Raw genomic sequence first — 15,929 nt, 5'->3', positions numbered from 1 at the left:
GATGTGGGACTCGATCTCAGAACCCCAGGATCATGACCTGAACTGAAGCCAGACGCTCAACCACTGAGCCACCCAGGTGTTCCTACCCACACTTAATCTATCCAACTCCATCACATAAATTCAGGATGACAAAGTGCTCCTAACTGAAGAATCACCCAATCAGGAGATTCAGTACAGGCACTGTTGAGAATGGCAGGTCATTGGGACTCACATGTTTTTCATTTATATTTCTCCCTTGCTGTTCATTTTCACTCAGCCCCAGGTCACTGAATACCTAATTTCTTACACAAATAAGAAATCCTTTACTTCCCTCTGAAACAAAGGGTTCTTCTGGTGTGTTGACTTATCTATATGTGTCAGCATTGGGGGATGAGGCACATGAATAAGGAAACTGAAAGCAGGGCAGGGAATCTAAGCAGGCCCATCATTCAGCAGTGGTGTCAGGTGCTGGGGCCACTTTCTGAAATAGAAGTAGAAATGCATTTTAGATAAATGAAATGGACCCCTCCGTTTATCTAGCAGCCTGCCATTGCCATACAGTATTTGCTGCTGGCTCACAGAATCTTCCTGACTTTATTTCATGAGACTAAAGGATACACGCAACTAAGAAAAAATATTCACACATCTTCAATTTTGTTGCTGATGCATAAATTATTCAGAAATGGATAGGGGGAAATCATTAAAGACCAAGGCATGGACAACACAAGAGAATGCATTCAGTAATCAGGTATGTATTACCTTCTCTTTTCAAAGACATACAAATCGTTTGCTTCTTTGGTGGCAGTGGCTGGTGCCTCTGCACATAAGGGCTAGAACATGAGGACAAGCCTAAGTAAAATATGCAAACATACTGAGTAGTACACATCACAGTGGGCGCTCCTGGTATCTTACCTGGTTCTCCTTTCAGAACAGTGGCCCTTCCACTGCTGCTGTGAGAGCTGTCCAATACTGGCTCACAACTGTTGCCTTCTTAGCTGCTGAGAGCGGCCTTGTTAGGAGACTATGTTTCCACACCTCTCCAAACATGAAAATCAGTAGCTAACGATTGAAAGAGAAGTGGAAGTTGAAGATAAATCATCATCCCTCTGGCCTCAAAGGTGACCAACTGAGATTCTATCCAGGCTCCAGAATTCTCTTGGGACACTAGACTCCAGCTGAGAGCAAATCCCTGCCTCCTTCCATTCTCTATTTCCCTCACTCTTCCCTGCTGAGCACATGCCCTCAATAAAACACAAGTATACAAATTCCTGTCTCTGACTTCCAGGAAACCCAACCTAAAATCCAGATATAACTTATCATTATAAATTAACAACTACATTCACTGGAAACCGCTGTCCACCATAGATGTCATGGCAGTCAGTACCAATGAGTAGAATAAAGTGACATATTGGTTAATGATAAAGAGACAGTCCTCTGGATACCAACATATCCAGATCTAAATCTTAGCTCGGTCACATGCCAGCTAGGTAGAGTTAGTTAAATCACACAAACTCTTTAAACCTCAACTCCTCCTCAATAAAATATTAAAAATAATATAATGTCAATCTTGGTGATGTTGAGAGGATGAAAGTCAAGACAGACAATGCATGTGAAGAACTCAGTACAAAGTAAGGGTACAGTGAGCGCCACCTGCTATTGCTATTGCTCTTGTCACCATGATTTTATAGCATTTGGGTCATTGTAGTTGACTCAAATAAGCACAATGCCAAGTTTCCAATTGTAGGAGTTTCCCTTAAGGAAAAGGAATCCAGGAGTCATTTAAGCAATGACAGAAGAAAGAGAAAGTAGAAGGATGGTGCACATTGAGATTTTAATGCTGAAAGGGACTGCAGGGATACTCCACTCTTCTTCTTGGCTCTCCTCTCCAAAAGGCACCGTGGAGAAAACTGAGGTCCAAAGAGGCTAAGTGGTTTATTCAAAGTCTCTCACCTTTTTATTTACAAAAATGTTAGAAGCATGAATCAATCTGTTTGGGTGGTAGCAGAAAATTAGAATGGCAGTGGTGGGGAGGGGAGTGTGGAGAACAGGGAGTAGTAAGGGCATCTCTAGGGCCTAGACTTGTTTTCCCTAGCACTGTCTAGGAGAAAATGCTAGAGTCTGCCACTGGCCTAATGTACCCAGTTTTCTGCTTCTTCCTGGGAAAGCAAACTATACTTCCCACCACCACCACCCTTGCAGTGGATGGAGGCCATGGGACTGAGTTATGCCCACTGGAACATGGGCAGAGGGAGGTGTGCCACTACCTGGCATGGCCCATATGCTCTCCTTTGCATAGTTTCCATTTTTTCTTCCATGCTGTCCCTGCAGATGTGGGTAGAAGATGGGGTACATAATGCAGAACATCCTGGGCTCTTGGATGGCAGCATAGAACAGGGCCCCCACAGCCTCTGTGCTGGCCTGTCATGCAAGTGAGTAATAAGGCTGTGTGTGTGTGTGTCTTCAGCCACTGAGTATACAGGACTGTCTACTGACAGCAGTTAGCTCAATCTCACTGAGACTCTGAAACTAGTAAAATCCTAGATGTCATTATAAAATACACATAAACAACTACAAGTCCTCCAGGAAATTATGAGAAAAGGAAAGTAAAGGTGTTTGAATACATGGGTAGATCAATAGCACTTGACAGGGAATGTTCACCAAAGGTTCAGAATCTGGGGCGAAGGTCTCCAAATACTTAGTTTCTCAGCTCAGAGGTCAAGGCGTCCTGGGACCAAGTAAGGCATTACACATGGACTCAAATGAACACAGCAACCAAATACTACCTGAAAAACTAAAACAAAAGAAAACAAATTACACTGCCTTATATTGTATTCACTCATTCTTTTTTTTTTTTTTAATTTTTTTTTTTATTTATTTCTGATAGTCACAGAGAGAGAGAGAGAGAGAGGCAGAGACATAGGCAGAGGGAGAAGCAGGCTCCATGCACCGGGAGCCTGACGTGGGATTCGATCCTGGGTCTCCAGGATCGCGCCCTGGGCTAAAGGCAGGCGCCAAACCGCTGCGCCACCCAGGGATCCCGTATTCACTCATTCATTCAAGAAACACTCACGGAAAATTTGCTATGTACCAGGTCCCATAACAAATCTCTTCTTAAAGGATCACTTGGTAACTAGTTTTGGCTTTGTTGGCAGGACAGTCTCTGCGACAATTGGTTAACCCTGCTCTACAGCAGAAAGAGACAATATATAAGATACATAGGTGTGTCTGTGCTCCAAAAAAATTCATGAACTATAATCCCAGGCAAGCAACATCAAATGAATGAGCATGGTCATGTTCCAAGAAAACTTTAACTATGAGACACAAGCCCTGGTTTGCAGATAGGTTTTTTTCTTTTCTTTATTCATGAGAGAGAGGCAGAGACACAGGCAGAGGGAGAAGCAGACTCCCTGCAGGGAGCCCGATGTGGGACTCGATCCCAGGATCCCGGGGTCACGCCCTGAGCAAGAGGCAGGTGCTTAACCACTGAGTCTCCCGGGCACCCCTGAAGAAAGGTTTTAATAATAATGATCTCTGTGATTCCCTCTATTTCTACAATACCATGATTTTAGGAACATGTTTGATAAAGAAAGGCAAAAATAAAGTTTAGAATTACAATACATGAGGACTACATTAGAGATTGGTCTCTCCTTATCCTTATATCATATAAAATTTGATTTAAAAATTAGTCTTTATGAATACCATTTGAATAGTTATCCAGAATTAAGTAATATATCATTTTTTAAATTATATAAAAGAACTCCAACAGAGGGTAGTTACCTGATATTGTTACCACCACCCATCAGAGAGGTTCTGGTATTATTGACTGAACTGATTTTTAAATGCAATCGCATATTGACAAAAGGAAGCCATCTAAACTCAAGAATTTCAGCAGCGTCTTTAGAAACAGACACTAAAATTTCATACATGCTTTTGGTTAAGCATATGAAGAAATCGAAAGAGAAAAGTTCCTTAAGCACATCAAAGATCTCACAGATTTAATCAAGGAAGCTTAACATCACAGACTAGAAAAGCACCTTCTTCAGAGCACGTGGGAGTGAGGCAGCGATGATTTAACACAGGGTTTCAACCTCGGTGCTGCTACCACACTGAGCCAGGATAGTCTTTGTGGGGTGGGGAGAGGCTGCCTTGTGCATTGTAAGATGCCCGTAGCAGCCCCCATCTGTGGTGAAAACCAGAGGCTCCCAGCAGGTTAAACAGCCCCCAGTTGAGAAGCCCCAGTTTAGAAACTGTCTTGAGTTGAAACTGAACTCAAACCTAAAGATTCAGGAAACAAAGTCAACATTTACCCTAACTGCCAAGAGAAATCTCTACCAATATTGACCACGTTGTCAGAATCTTAACAGTTTTTAACTCACAAATCGTGGAGAGGCAGGTGGCAAATTGGAACACAAATTTCAATTTTTCTGCTCATTCCGGCAGTTCTAAGTGAGAAGTAGGCTGCGAATTCCTTTTCCTCAGTAACAAAACAATATAAAAATGGATTTTGAGCAATTTCCCAAAAAAATATTAGAAAGATAGGGAGGCTAAATGAACTGCAGTTGCTTTGTGTTCTTAGGACACTGCTCAGGGAGTGTCTACCTCGGGCCATCCGAGGTACGATCCCAGATGGGCAAATGTCAATTAATCTTGAGGCCAGCTGCATTTTTATATTTTTCAAAAAGCTTCTTTGTTCTTGCAAAATAACTGCTGTGATCAAGGCAAGAAGAAAAGCGATATTGAAGAGTTGAATCTGTTATCATGACAACAAGTAGGAGAGACGCATAATGGTGACCGGCCGTGTCTTCTATCACTATGCCTGATTGGTTTCCCGGATGCCATGGCTAAATTTCAGCACTTGGGGGCCACGAGCAAACTCATCACAGCCTCTGAGTGGAAAAATGCCTCATAAAGGATAGCACATCAATAAATCTGATTCTCTAGCCACCGATAAAAAACAGGTTTTATTTCCTTAAATTAAAGCAACTCTTGATCTCTCACTCTAATACATAAGGTATGCCTGTTTGAAAATCATAACAAATATTCTGAGTACAGGCATTTTACCTCGTGGTGTATTTATATGTGCATAGTTTTGTGGTGATGCCAAGAGATTTTCCTCAAACAGATCACGTTCACTCAGGGTAACAGAGGAATTGTGCCCCAACCCGATCCCAGCTCAAATCTTTACTGCTTCAGAAAACCTCCCAGTGGTGTCTCACCTTTGCTTGAGAGGCAAAGGGAAAGAGAATTCTCTCTTTTTTTAAAGATTTTATTTATTTATTCATGAGAGACAGAGAGAGAGAGGGGCAGAAACATAGGCAGAGGGAGAAGCAGGCTCTGCTGGGAGCCTGGGAGCCTGATGCGGGACTCAATCCCGGGACCAAAGGACCACGACCTGAGCCAAAGGGAGACGCTCAACCCCTGAACCACCCAGGTGCCCTGGGGAAAGAGAATTCTGATTCAGGGTTCTGTTGACTCTGGTTTCAGAATGCTTTCAGCATCGGGCTTGCCAGGCAATCTGAGTTTTCCTATTCTGAGGCCACCCCACCAAAGTCTATTTTTCCCACCAGTGAATTTGGGCATAGCTCCACAAGCCGAGTCACAAGGCGTGACCATGTTTGCACGGACAATGTGCTTGGACTCCCATGTGTAATGCTGGCTCCACCACTCTGGCAGGAGTAAGACCAGGCCTCTCCCCTTCCCGTCTCACCAAACAACATAAACTGGGATCACCACTGTGGGGACCTCAGGAAGGGGAGAGGGACAGGGTGTTCACTGTACTCCTGTTCTGGCCAGGAGCTGTACTGGCTGCTCTCCATAAAACAGCACCGTGAATTCAGGGAACATTGATGGGGGACAGTCTCTAAAATTCTCTATCAATCACTTGGTAGGAGGAGCAAAAGGAACACTAATCAGCATCTTCTTTCTTGTTACTGATCCTAAAACCCTGTCAAAGCGGGAGATGAACTTGGGGCAGAGGAAAAGTGTAGAGCAATACTGAGCACACAGGTGATTGGTGTGTCAGAAAGGAACGAGTCAGCCAGCAGTTATCTGTTTCATCCTAGAATCACGCTTTGGGGCAAAGGGATGTACGCACATGTTCCTGGATGCTTCTTTCCACAAGGGTTTAGCATTGCTCTAGTTTCTGGGTTGTGTTCCTTCCCTTCTCTTGAACTTCTTGAACTTCACCTATAACCCCACTAATGAGAAATTTAAAAAGTTAAAGAATGAACCTATTACTCAAAATCAAGGGATTAAAGCAGACATTTGTCTTGAGTCTACCACTTGCCAGGTAACCTAATGATCCACTCCTACCCAACATCAACAAGACAGCAAGAGAACACTCCTCACGACACAGAGACAACTTCCAGGTGATACAATAGGGACTCATCAGAAATAGAGGCCATGAGCCTGTGAAATGATCAGAGGGTCACCGGTCCAAATTGATTCGGGATGAGTTACAAAGAGGAGGTAACTCAGGATCAGCAGCCTTTGGGACTTTCAGGGACTCCAGATCGGTAGCCTTTCCTAGATTAAGATGATGATGGGGTTAAAGTGTTTATTAAGGAGGACAAACAGCAAGAGCAAATATGCCTGACACTGGGCAAGAGCCTCCAGGCTAGGAATCTACAAGCAGCTTGACATGACAGACAAGGTGGAGGCGCCTAAAGGTGATGGAGAGGGACACGAACAAGACACACAGCCACCAGGAAGCAGACCCGCTGTCATGAAGAGGAGGGCAAGATCAAATGAAGCCTTGCCTAGTGGGAAAAAAGGGCCATTGTAGATTCTCAATTCTGATTCTTTCCACTTTGCTGCAAGTTGTTTTTCCCTCATCTCAGGCCCCTTATTCTCTCATGTTTAAACATTCATTTTTTATCTTTAGTGAGAAAAGGAAGGAAACAATTAGTAGCCTGAGATATTCAAATTAATCCAGCTGATCCTAATAGAAAATAACATTTCTATGCCGTAACTGAATGCATTCAAGTCATAAGTGCTTCTGCACACACTCTCTTGAACAGCATGGTCCAACTGAGGAGCACTTGCCATGCTGAGCTCCTGAATGGTGGTCAGTCTGACTCACAATGTGCTATGTGTGTAAAATCCACACTAGATTTTATAGATTTAGTGCAAAAAAAAAAAAAGAAAAAGAAAAGAAAAGAAAGGAAAGAGAAAAGAAAAGAAAAGAAAAGAAAAGAAAAGAAAAGAAAAGAAAGAAAAGAAAAGAAAAGAAAAAAGAAAAAGAAAAGAAAAGAAGAAAAAAGAAAAGGAAAAGAAAGGAAAAAAAAAGAAAAGAAAAGAAAAGAAAAGAAAGAGAAGAAAAGAAAAAGAAAAGAAAGAAAAGAAAGAAAAGAAAAGAAAAGAAAAGAAAGAAAAGAAAAGAAAAGAAAAGAAAAGAAAAGAAAAGAAAAGAAAAGAAAAGAAAAGAAAAGAAACATCTCATTCATTTCTGGTAATGAGTTCATCTTGAAATGATATTTTTGATGCAATGAGTTAAGACCAATATATTATTAAAAATAACTCCCGTTTCTTTGTACTGGTTTCAATGTGGCCACCAGCTTCAATAAACTACCCATGAGGCTCACATTTATGTTTTATTGGACAGCACCGTTCATAACACAAGTACAACCCTGTCCTTATTGGCAGGCATCCCTTTTTGGTCACTCTTGGAAAGAGTCATTTAGATTAGAATAAATTATTCATAGAAATCAATAAGACTGCTTTACTGAAGACATGTAAGAAAGAACAGTCTGTAGGGAAAAACTGCCAACTCTCTCTCTCTCCACACTGAGTCAACAATAGACTACCAAGCAGCACACACAACCACAAAATGTGTTAAGAGGAGAATTGCACTCTTTTGCACCAACAACACAGCAACATCTGACAGTTGTCACCAGGGCTGGGTGGTCAAAGCCACCATTCAGAAAGTCACGGTCTCCTTGCTGGGTCCTCTGCGAGTAAGACTGTGCTCTCTCACCAGGAGGTGATGGTGATGGGTTTTCCACAGTTCCATCAATAACATAAACTTGATTTCCACCAAAAGGCAACCACAACAATGGGAACCAACTATGGGAAAAGCAATTTGGTTTCCTCATCCCCACTCCCCCAGCAATAGTGTACACAGGTCAACGGCAAACACATGGTCCCATTCTTTGCATCTCTTTATTTTGAAATAACTTAAAGAAAAGTTGCAAGAAAAACATAATGGACTATCTTAAATTCTTCACCTAAATTCTTAGATTTCCCCATTAATTATTTTATCCCCATTTGCTTTATCATTGATTGTCTCTATGGGCATGAATTACCATTTTTTCAATGATTTCAGAATAAGTTAAATGATCCCCTTTACCCCGACTTATCTCAGTAGATTTCTCCAAAGAACAAGATCATTCTCCTACATGATCACATCACAGTTATCAAAATCAGAAAATTAATACACTTCTATGACCTCAGCTACAGACATTAAAATTTTGTCAATTGTCCCAATAGCATCCATAATTTAAAAAAAAAAATTCTGTTTCAAGATACAAGTTGGACCCAGTGTATCATTTGATTGCCATGACATTTTTTTCTCCTTGATGAGAGACTAGTTCTTCTTTCTTGTTATGCCTTTCATGGCCTAGTGAGTTTTGAAGAGCAGAGGCCAATTTTTTATATAATGCCCTTCAGTTTTGGTCTATGTGATGGTTTCTCCTGACAAACTGGTTATAATATGTAGTCCGAATATCAAGGAAATCCTGCTGTGTCCTTCTCCATACATGGAATAAGGACACGTTTTCTGGCTCTTTGTCCCACCATGGGGCCTTTGAGTACTCGGCTATGGTGTGAGACTGCCTGGGTTTCTTCACCATCAAGTGACAATTGTCCTCTTATGATTAATACATATGTTTCCGGTAAATACTCTGAGACTATATAAATATCTTGTCATCATCTGAGTCTCATCCATAGATTTCACAGCCGTTGATCATTTGTGCCTGAATCAATTTTTAGTATCGTGGTTGCCAAATATTAATTTTGTAATTAAGTCATTTATTCAGTATTTGTCAGCCGGCATTTGACAGAAGAAGAATGGGCCCTCTGCCTCATCGGAATACCCAGTTATTTCGATGTTAGTATATCGTCCTCATTGATTCTTAGTTTATTCAACGTGTTATGATCTGATACCATCATTATTTGTTTTAGCAATCACATTGTCCCAGATTTCTTTACTGAGCCCACTTCCAGCTGCCTCCTGGGTACTTCTGACCTGCACTCAACATGCTTTGAATATGTCCTTAATTTCTGAAACAACAAGATCCTCCAGGCTTCTCTGGGACTTTTATTGCCCAGGCCCTGGAACCAGCTACTTCTCCAAGAAATTTGGTTCTTTTTAGTGGAGAATTAAATTTAGAAACCAAGCACTGTAGGGGCGCCTGGGTGGCTTAGTCGGTTAAGCTTCTGCCTTCTGCTCAGGTCATGATCCCAGGATCTTGGGATCCAGCCACAAGGGGCTCCTTGCTCAGCAGGGGGTCTGCTTCTCCCTCTCCCCCTGCCCCTCCCCGCACCCTGCTCTTGGGCTCTTTTTCAAATAATTAATGAAATCTTAAAAAAAAAAAAGAAGAAGCCAAGAATTATACACTAAATAGTGCTCATTGCTACTAGGACACCAATGCTTCCAGACCCTCTCAGCCAAGACAACTAAAAGACGAGAAAATGAGTATGTACCCACAAATGTGTCTATGCACTCCACTTTCCTACACACACACTGCGGCAGACAATCTAGTATACCGTGAGAATCAAAACAAGCATAATATATAGTTCCGATCTATCTCAAGATCTATACATTTCATAATGATTATTGAAAATCAGAGTTTTAAAATACAGTATTTTGGTTAAACTGATCATTCTGATTTCTTACTAATACATTCATGATTTTACCAACAAATCAATTCATTTAAAAGACTTACATCCTAAATTGCAGTGGCAAGACCATTAATTCACTGACAGTGGGATGAAATGATTATGATAAGTCATTATTTATCACTATCACTTTTAAAAACAAAACCAATTAACATTTGTTGAGAAATCACTATGCCTTCTCCCTTTTGCACACCTTCATTTAATTTTAGCTGTGACAGCATGAGGATAGTAGGGCCTTGTGGCCATTTCCCAGATGAGGAAACTCAAAGTTTCTGGGATGCTTGAAGCTATATCCCAAAACTAGGTCTACAGATCCTCAAAGCCCTTGCTTTTTACCAAAATTAGCTTTGGCTTATTTTGAAGCCCTGGTGAATAAAAGGTCTAATATTAAACACTTGCTCTAAAGTTTCCTGGATACTTGCAAATACCAGCATTATGTAGAGAAGAAACTAACATAAACTTCTCTCCACTACTTCTTAGAGCTCTAGTACACGAGGGTAACATTAAAATTGGTTGAAGAACTTGTCCCAAGCTGCACACCACCCAAGAGTCCTGGCATATGCCACTGGGAGTTCCAGATGCTTGGCAAGGAAGATATTCATGTCCTAACTCTTGCCTTGTCCAAGGAGACCCTGGTTACCAGACAATTCTAAAACCCTGGAGGGCAAAGTGGGCTTTTGTGACTCATATCTGCCACTAAAATAAATATCCTATTCAGGCAGAAGGATCTCAGACTCCTTCTTCAAACTATGTAATCGCAAGTAAGTAAACTGCATTTTTACCTATCATCACTTATTCTTTGCTATATGTGGCTTTTAACCATCATATTTATATTTACTTCATTATAAATAATAAGGAGGAAACAAAGATCTTTTTCTAAAGAAATTGACTTTTACAAAAATTGATGGCTGAAGGCAGCAAACTAAATAATCAATTATTCTAACGAGCAAGAAAAGGTGCTCCCAGACATTGAGGGGGTGTCCTTTAAATTGTCTATTGTTTGATGAAGACTAAATCAGGATGATGCCCATGAAAGGAAGGGAGGCCGCACAGTAAGAGGAAGGGGCCAATGAGGAATATCAGCAGGTGATGACCCATGTCAAGCAGGGCAGCCAAGAGTCCTGCAGCCTGGCCTGCTGGGGAAATGAGCCCCCGCTCAGTCATGATTACTACCTTTGCACGCATCTGTCTTCATACCCTCAAACAGTAAGCTAATTGGGGCTGGAAATGAAAGCTTGAGAAAGATAAATTGCACCTACCTGGATCAGAGACAAATCCTCAAGCTGTAACCTGAAGAGGTAGTTTCTACAAAATACAAAAAGAGAGGAGTTTTATTTTTAATAGACTTAGAATATTACAGGTCATTAAAATTATGAGAATAAGGGAAAACAAAGTAATGATGATTTTTGGCTTCCAAAGCATCCTCTGGCTAAGAATGTATTTTCTTTGCACCTCAGAGTTCAGAGAGGCATTCATTATGTCAACAGGTATACATGTGGGATTGGCAAGAAAGTCAGGGAATGGTGTGTGTGTGTGTGTGTGTGTGTGTGTGACACTAAGGTAAGTCTCAATTATTAACTGACACTCTTGATCTACTTGGAATGGACCAAAGGACACAGGCAATGGATTCTGCATCCGAGTTGAAATAAGACAATGCAAAACCATTCTTCATGAGTCTTCATTCTTACAGATCACCTACATTCACCATGATTTACAATTACAGCACGTCCAGCTTCTGAATTCAACCACAGTCTGAGTATTAGAGTGTTCTCTCCTGTTGGATGGATTCGGTGTAAGTTTAGAAGCAGAAACTTGTTGGGCTGCCAGCAAAGGTTTGAAAAAGTCCCCTCTGGCTGGCCAAGTGTGAAACAAGAAATCAGAGAAAAGGAAACTATCTGTTTTCAACAATGACAGTGAAGAACAATGAAATATGCAGTCAAGATCAGCATAATGGGGGGGAACACAAATATCCATCACAATTAGGCTTTGGACTTGACCGCTATAACTTTCAGAAACAAATTGGCCTCCCTCCTGGGAGATGCTCTGGCCTCTGACTCAAATCACAAATGCCACCCTAACATCATGCAGATGAGGAGCTGGTGTGACCAGAGCCACATGCCAGGGACCATGGAGGAGAAGGTTAGACCGGATGCAAACAGTAACTGCTGGAGACCCGGCGTACATAACAGAGAGCAGACCCTATGAATGCATGAGTGTGGGAAGGATCTCTAAGAAGCTGTGGTTTTGTATCATGGGCTGCCCCAGGATTATTTCCATGGCACTGAGAGTAAAGAAAGTTTCCCAACCACCCAGATGCTAAAGTAGATTATTTTCATTATTTGGGGAGGTGCGTAGATGTCAGAAGCGGCCAGGCTGTCCTAGTGGAAGTGACAAGTGATGGCCAAGTCAGGCCAATGGCATGACCTTGGGGAGACTGAGAAACATCCTTACTGAGCGGGCAGGGATGCGAGGACAAAGCCAGTATGGAAGCCAGGGTCCAGTAGCATGCGTGTGCATGCTTGGAGAAAGAAATGGGACAAGTTCACTTTTATTTTTTTAAGATGTTATTTATTCATTTGAGAGAGAGCATGAGTGGGAGGAGGGTCAGAGAGAGAAGCAGGCCCTTCAGCGAGGGGGAAGCCCAATGCAGGGCTCGATCCCGAACCCTGGGATCATGACCTGAGCTAAAGGCAGACACCTGGCCCACGGGGTCACTCGGGTGCCCCACAAGTTCACTTTGTCAGTGGTCTCATGTGTCCCCAGTGTCGCCCCCTGGGAATCCTGCTTTCTTGGGGTTTGTCCCCCAGCACGGGGGGTACCACGATCCTATACTCAGTGGAAGCTGCCTCGCCAAACCACTTCAGTGGCCTCTTCACCATACTCTTTCCGAACCTCCAATTTACTCTCTGAAATAGTGCCAGAGAAGCTCCCAGAAGCATTGCTTGGCACATGCCACCTCCGCCGCTAAGCTGTTTGTGGAAGACACCCCCCCACCCCACCCCCTTATCACAGACAGCTCTCGCAGCCCTCTGTGCAGACCCGGATTAAGGATGCCTTTGACGAGGGAACGTGACAGCAGCATCTATTTGTATTTAGTCAAGCTGAGGCAAGGCTTCCAACAGAAACCTCTTCCTGCAGGGGAAGGACAGGCGTCGGGGCGCGGGCACTCGCAGAAGCGCCCGGCCTCCGCCTGCTGGGAACCCGAGGCCAGCGCGACTCCCAGGAGAAGGCAATGACTGGCCATAAGGCACACGGAGCACCGGGCTCCCTGCCCTCTGGCCTGCAGGAGGCGCCCCGCGGGCCTGTGCCCCTCCTGCCCGAGCAGGGTCCCCGTGTGCCTAGGAGTAGCTCTGCGAGAGCCAAGGCTGTGCCAGCCTCGTGCGGGAAGCACTCCCACCTCGGTCTTCTCTCTCGGGGGGGGGGGGGGGGGGGGGGGGGGGGGGGGGGGGGAGTTAATCGCCCACATACTCCCTGCAGCTGTGAGCCTTACATCCAAGGAGAACAGTTAGAGTGGTCTCTGCGCCACCGCAGGCACTCGATCAATTGTAGCCACTTCTAGACAGTTTATTGAAAGTACTGAAAATACTGAAATTTCCAGACACACTGAAATTCCCAGTATGTTCTCCATTGAGCAGAGAAGGAAAGAGAACTTCTGCTGTCCAGCCCTTTCGGATTTGAGGTAAAAGGCAGCGTGACTCTCTTGTTCAGGTGCGGGGGCTGTTGTCACCAGGGATGGTATGGCACTGCGGGCTTTTTAGAACAGAAGACAGCATTGTTCATCTTGTCATGGTTCTGGGTTACAATCATCACATGCTTCAACTCACTAGCTCTTTTAAGAAAGACTTCTTCTGTAAATACTTTCAGTAAAAGAAATTATTCTTTATTTTAATTATTTTTTATTCAAAAATATTCTTATATTTTTGGCCAATTAAGTACCTAAGGGGTCTGATGAGTTGCAAGGCCACCACATTCCCCACCCCTGTCTCCCTTTCTCTCTCGCTCTCTCTCCCTCTCATACACCCACCCCCCTGCCATACACACACAGGTACACATGCACACATGCATCTGTATCTGGAAACTTTCTAGAAAGGCACTTCTCATACACACACTCAGAGCTGGAATGACCTTCTCACCATTGAGGAAAAAGGATGGGAGTGTCCACCATGCTCTGTAGAGCTCTGGACAGGATAAGTGGAGAGGAAAGTTCAAAGGAGTGGATTGGAGGAGGTATAGAGATCATTCTCTGAAACTTATGGGTCCAGCTTTCAGGTCCACATCTCCCCAAAATCCCTATATTGAAATCCTAACCCCCAAAGGTGATGGTACTAGGAGGCAGGCTTTGGGGAGGTGATTAGGTCAGAAGGGTGGAGCCCTCATCAGTGGGATTAATGGTCTGGTAAAAGAGGGCCCAGAGATTCTTCACCCTTCTACCACTCAAGGACGGGACACAGCAAGATGCCGGCCATCTGTAGCCCAGAAGAGGGCCCTCCCCAGAAGCCATCCATGCTCTCGGACCCCTACCACTGAACTGTGACAAATAAATTTTTCACTGTTCATAAGCCACCGGAGTCTGTCAAGTTCTGTTCTAGCAGCCCCAACAGACCAAGACAGGAAGACACTGATCTGTGTTAAGAAACACGCCACATTCTCAGTCCACATCCCCCCAAGCAAAACTAACTGCACTGACCATGCTTTTTCTGCCCATCAGGGGTCGGGCTGGAAAACTAGCCCTCCTGCCCCCACCACTGCTGGTGAATTCCAGCCATTTGCTCTCACTATTTGAACTCCTACCAACTATGGTGCCCTTACTACCATCTGGTCAGTAAGAAATCAGTCTGGTAGAGACATACAATAGGTAAATCGAAGGGAAAGGGAGAGAAAGAGCCACAGTAATTATGAGATGCCACCACCACCACTACCACCACCACCACTACTGCCACTATGCCCAGTGCTCCAGTGAAGAGAAGCAATAAAAAAACACAAGAGCTTTTCTTTTGATATTTTCTAGGTTGCAAGATGCAAATTCGTCATTATTTTTAAACCATCCTCAATTTTTTTTTAATCTTAAAAAAAAAAAAAAACAGGCAGAGAATTCAAGAATTCTAAAGCTGAGTCGTCATTGGAGGGTATACACCTTCAATTTGCCAATGAGGAAAAGTCTGCATATTAAGAAGTGATGTGATTTATTCAAGATTATTAAGACAAGATAAAGTGCCAGGATTAGTATCAAGACCTCTCACACCGTGCTGCCCCTTGACCCACTGTGCCTTTCAGCTTCACCAACCGGTCATCCCATGACCCCTTCCTAATTCCACCAGCATGCACACTCACACTCACACCCACTCCCACAACACACACACACACACAGACACACACAGTAATAGTTCTTAAACCACAATTATTTCATGGCTTCATTGTTCATTCACAGGTGCATCTACATATCATTTTGAGATGATTCAAGTCTTACGCTGCAAATGGCCAGTTTTTGATCCTGCGTAATTGATTCTCAGCCCTGGGATGAGATCTGACTGCGACAAATGTCTCCCCATTAGTCGAACATGTTAATGCTACTGGTCTGGCTGATTAAATGGTGCATTCTTTCTCCCTATTTCCCACAAATTCTTCCTGAAACTGCCTGCCCATACTTTAAGAGTGCCCATGTTTCTTCATTTAGGACATGAGAGAGCTAAGCTATACCACCTCTCAATATATTTAAGTCACACACCTTAAGTATATTTAAATCTTTTAGTTTCTAAGAGACCATGACCCTTTTTAGATATGAAATAGTTAAGAGAGCTACAGAAATATGTGACCATTGGATGACTTATTATCCTGACATATTTTGATAAATTCCTGAGAAATATTTTGAGTATTTCAAATATTTTAAATGAAATTTCAAATAATTTTAAAATAATTTTAATATTTCATATTTCAAAATAATTTTAAATGAAATCTAGCATGTAAGAAAGGAAGGAGAATACTTTTTTCTTTTTTTCTTTTTTTTTTTAGAGAGAGGGAGACAGAGGGGTAGGGGCAGAGGGAGAGGGAGAATC

The 15,929-nt window shown here is 42.9% G+C and overlaps 1 protein-coding gene across 12 annotated transcripts in view; it reads right to left on the bottom strand.

The window, feature by feature from the left end:
* SEMA5A (semaphorin 5A) overlaps positions 1-15,929 on the bottom strand; it is a 470,523-nt gene that overhangs the window by 226,485 nt on the left and 228,109 nt on the right. For all 12 annotated transcript variants that reach the window (XM_025451472.3, XM_025451477.3, XM_025451481.3 and 9 more), the window contains one exon: positions 11,136-11,181. In XM_025451472.3, the coding sequence (XP_025307257.1) occupies positions 11,136-11,181 (46 nt within the window). The remainder of the gene's footprint in view (positions 1-11,135; positions 11,182-15,929) is intronic.

The sequence above is a fragment of the Canis lupus genome, chromosome 34 (genome assembly GCF_003254725.2).
Source record: "Canis lupus dingo isolate Sandy chromosome 34, ASM325472v2, whole genome shotgun sequence".
NCBI classification, from domain to species: domain Eukaryota; kingdom Metazoa; phylum Chordata; class Mammalia; order Carnivora; family Canidae; genus Canis; species Canis lupus.
This window is presented reverse-complemented; position numbering and strand designations above follow the sequence as displayed.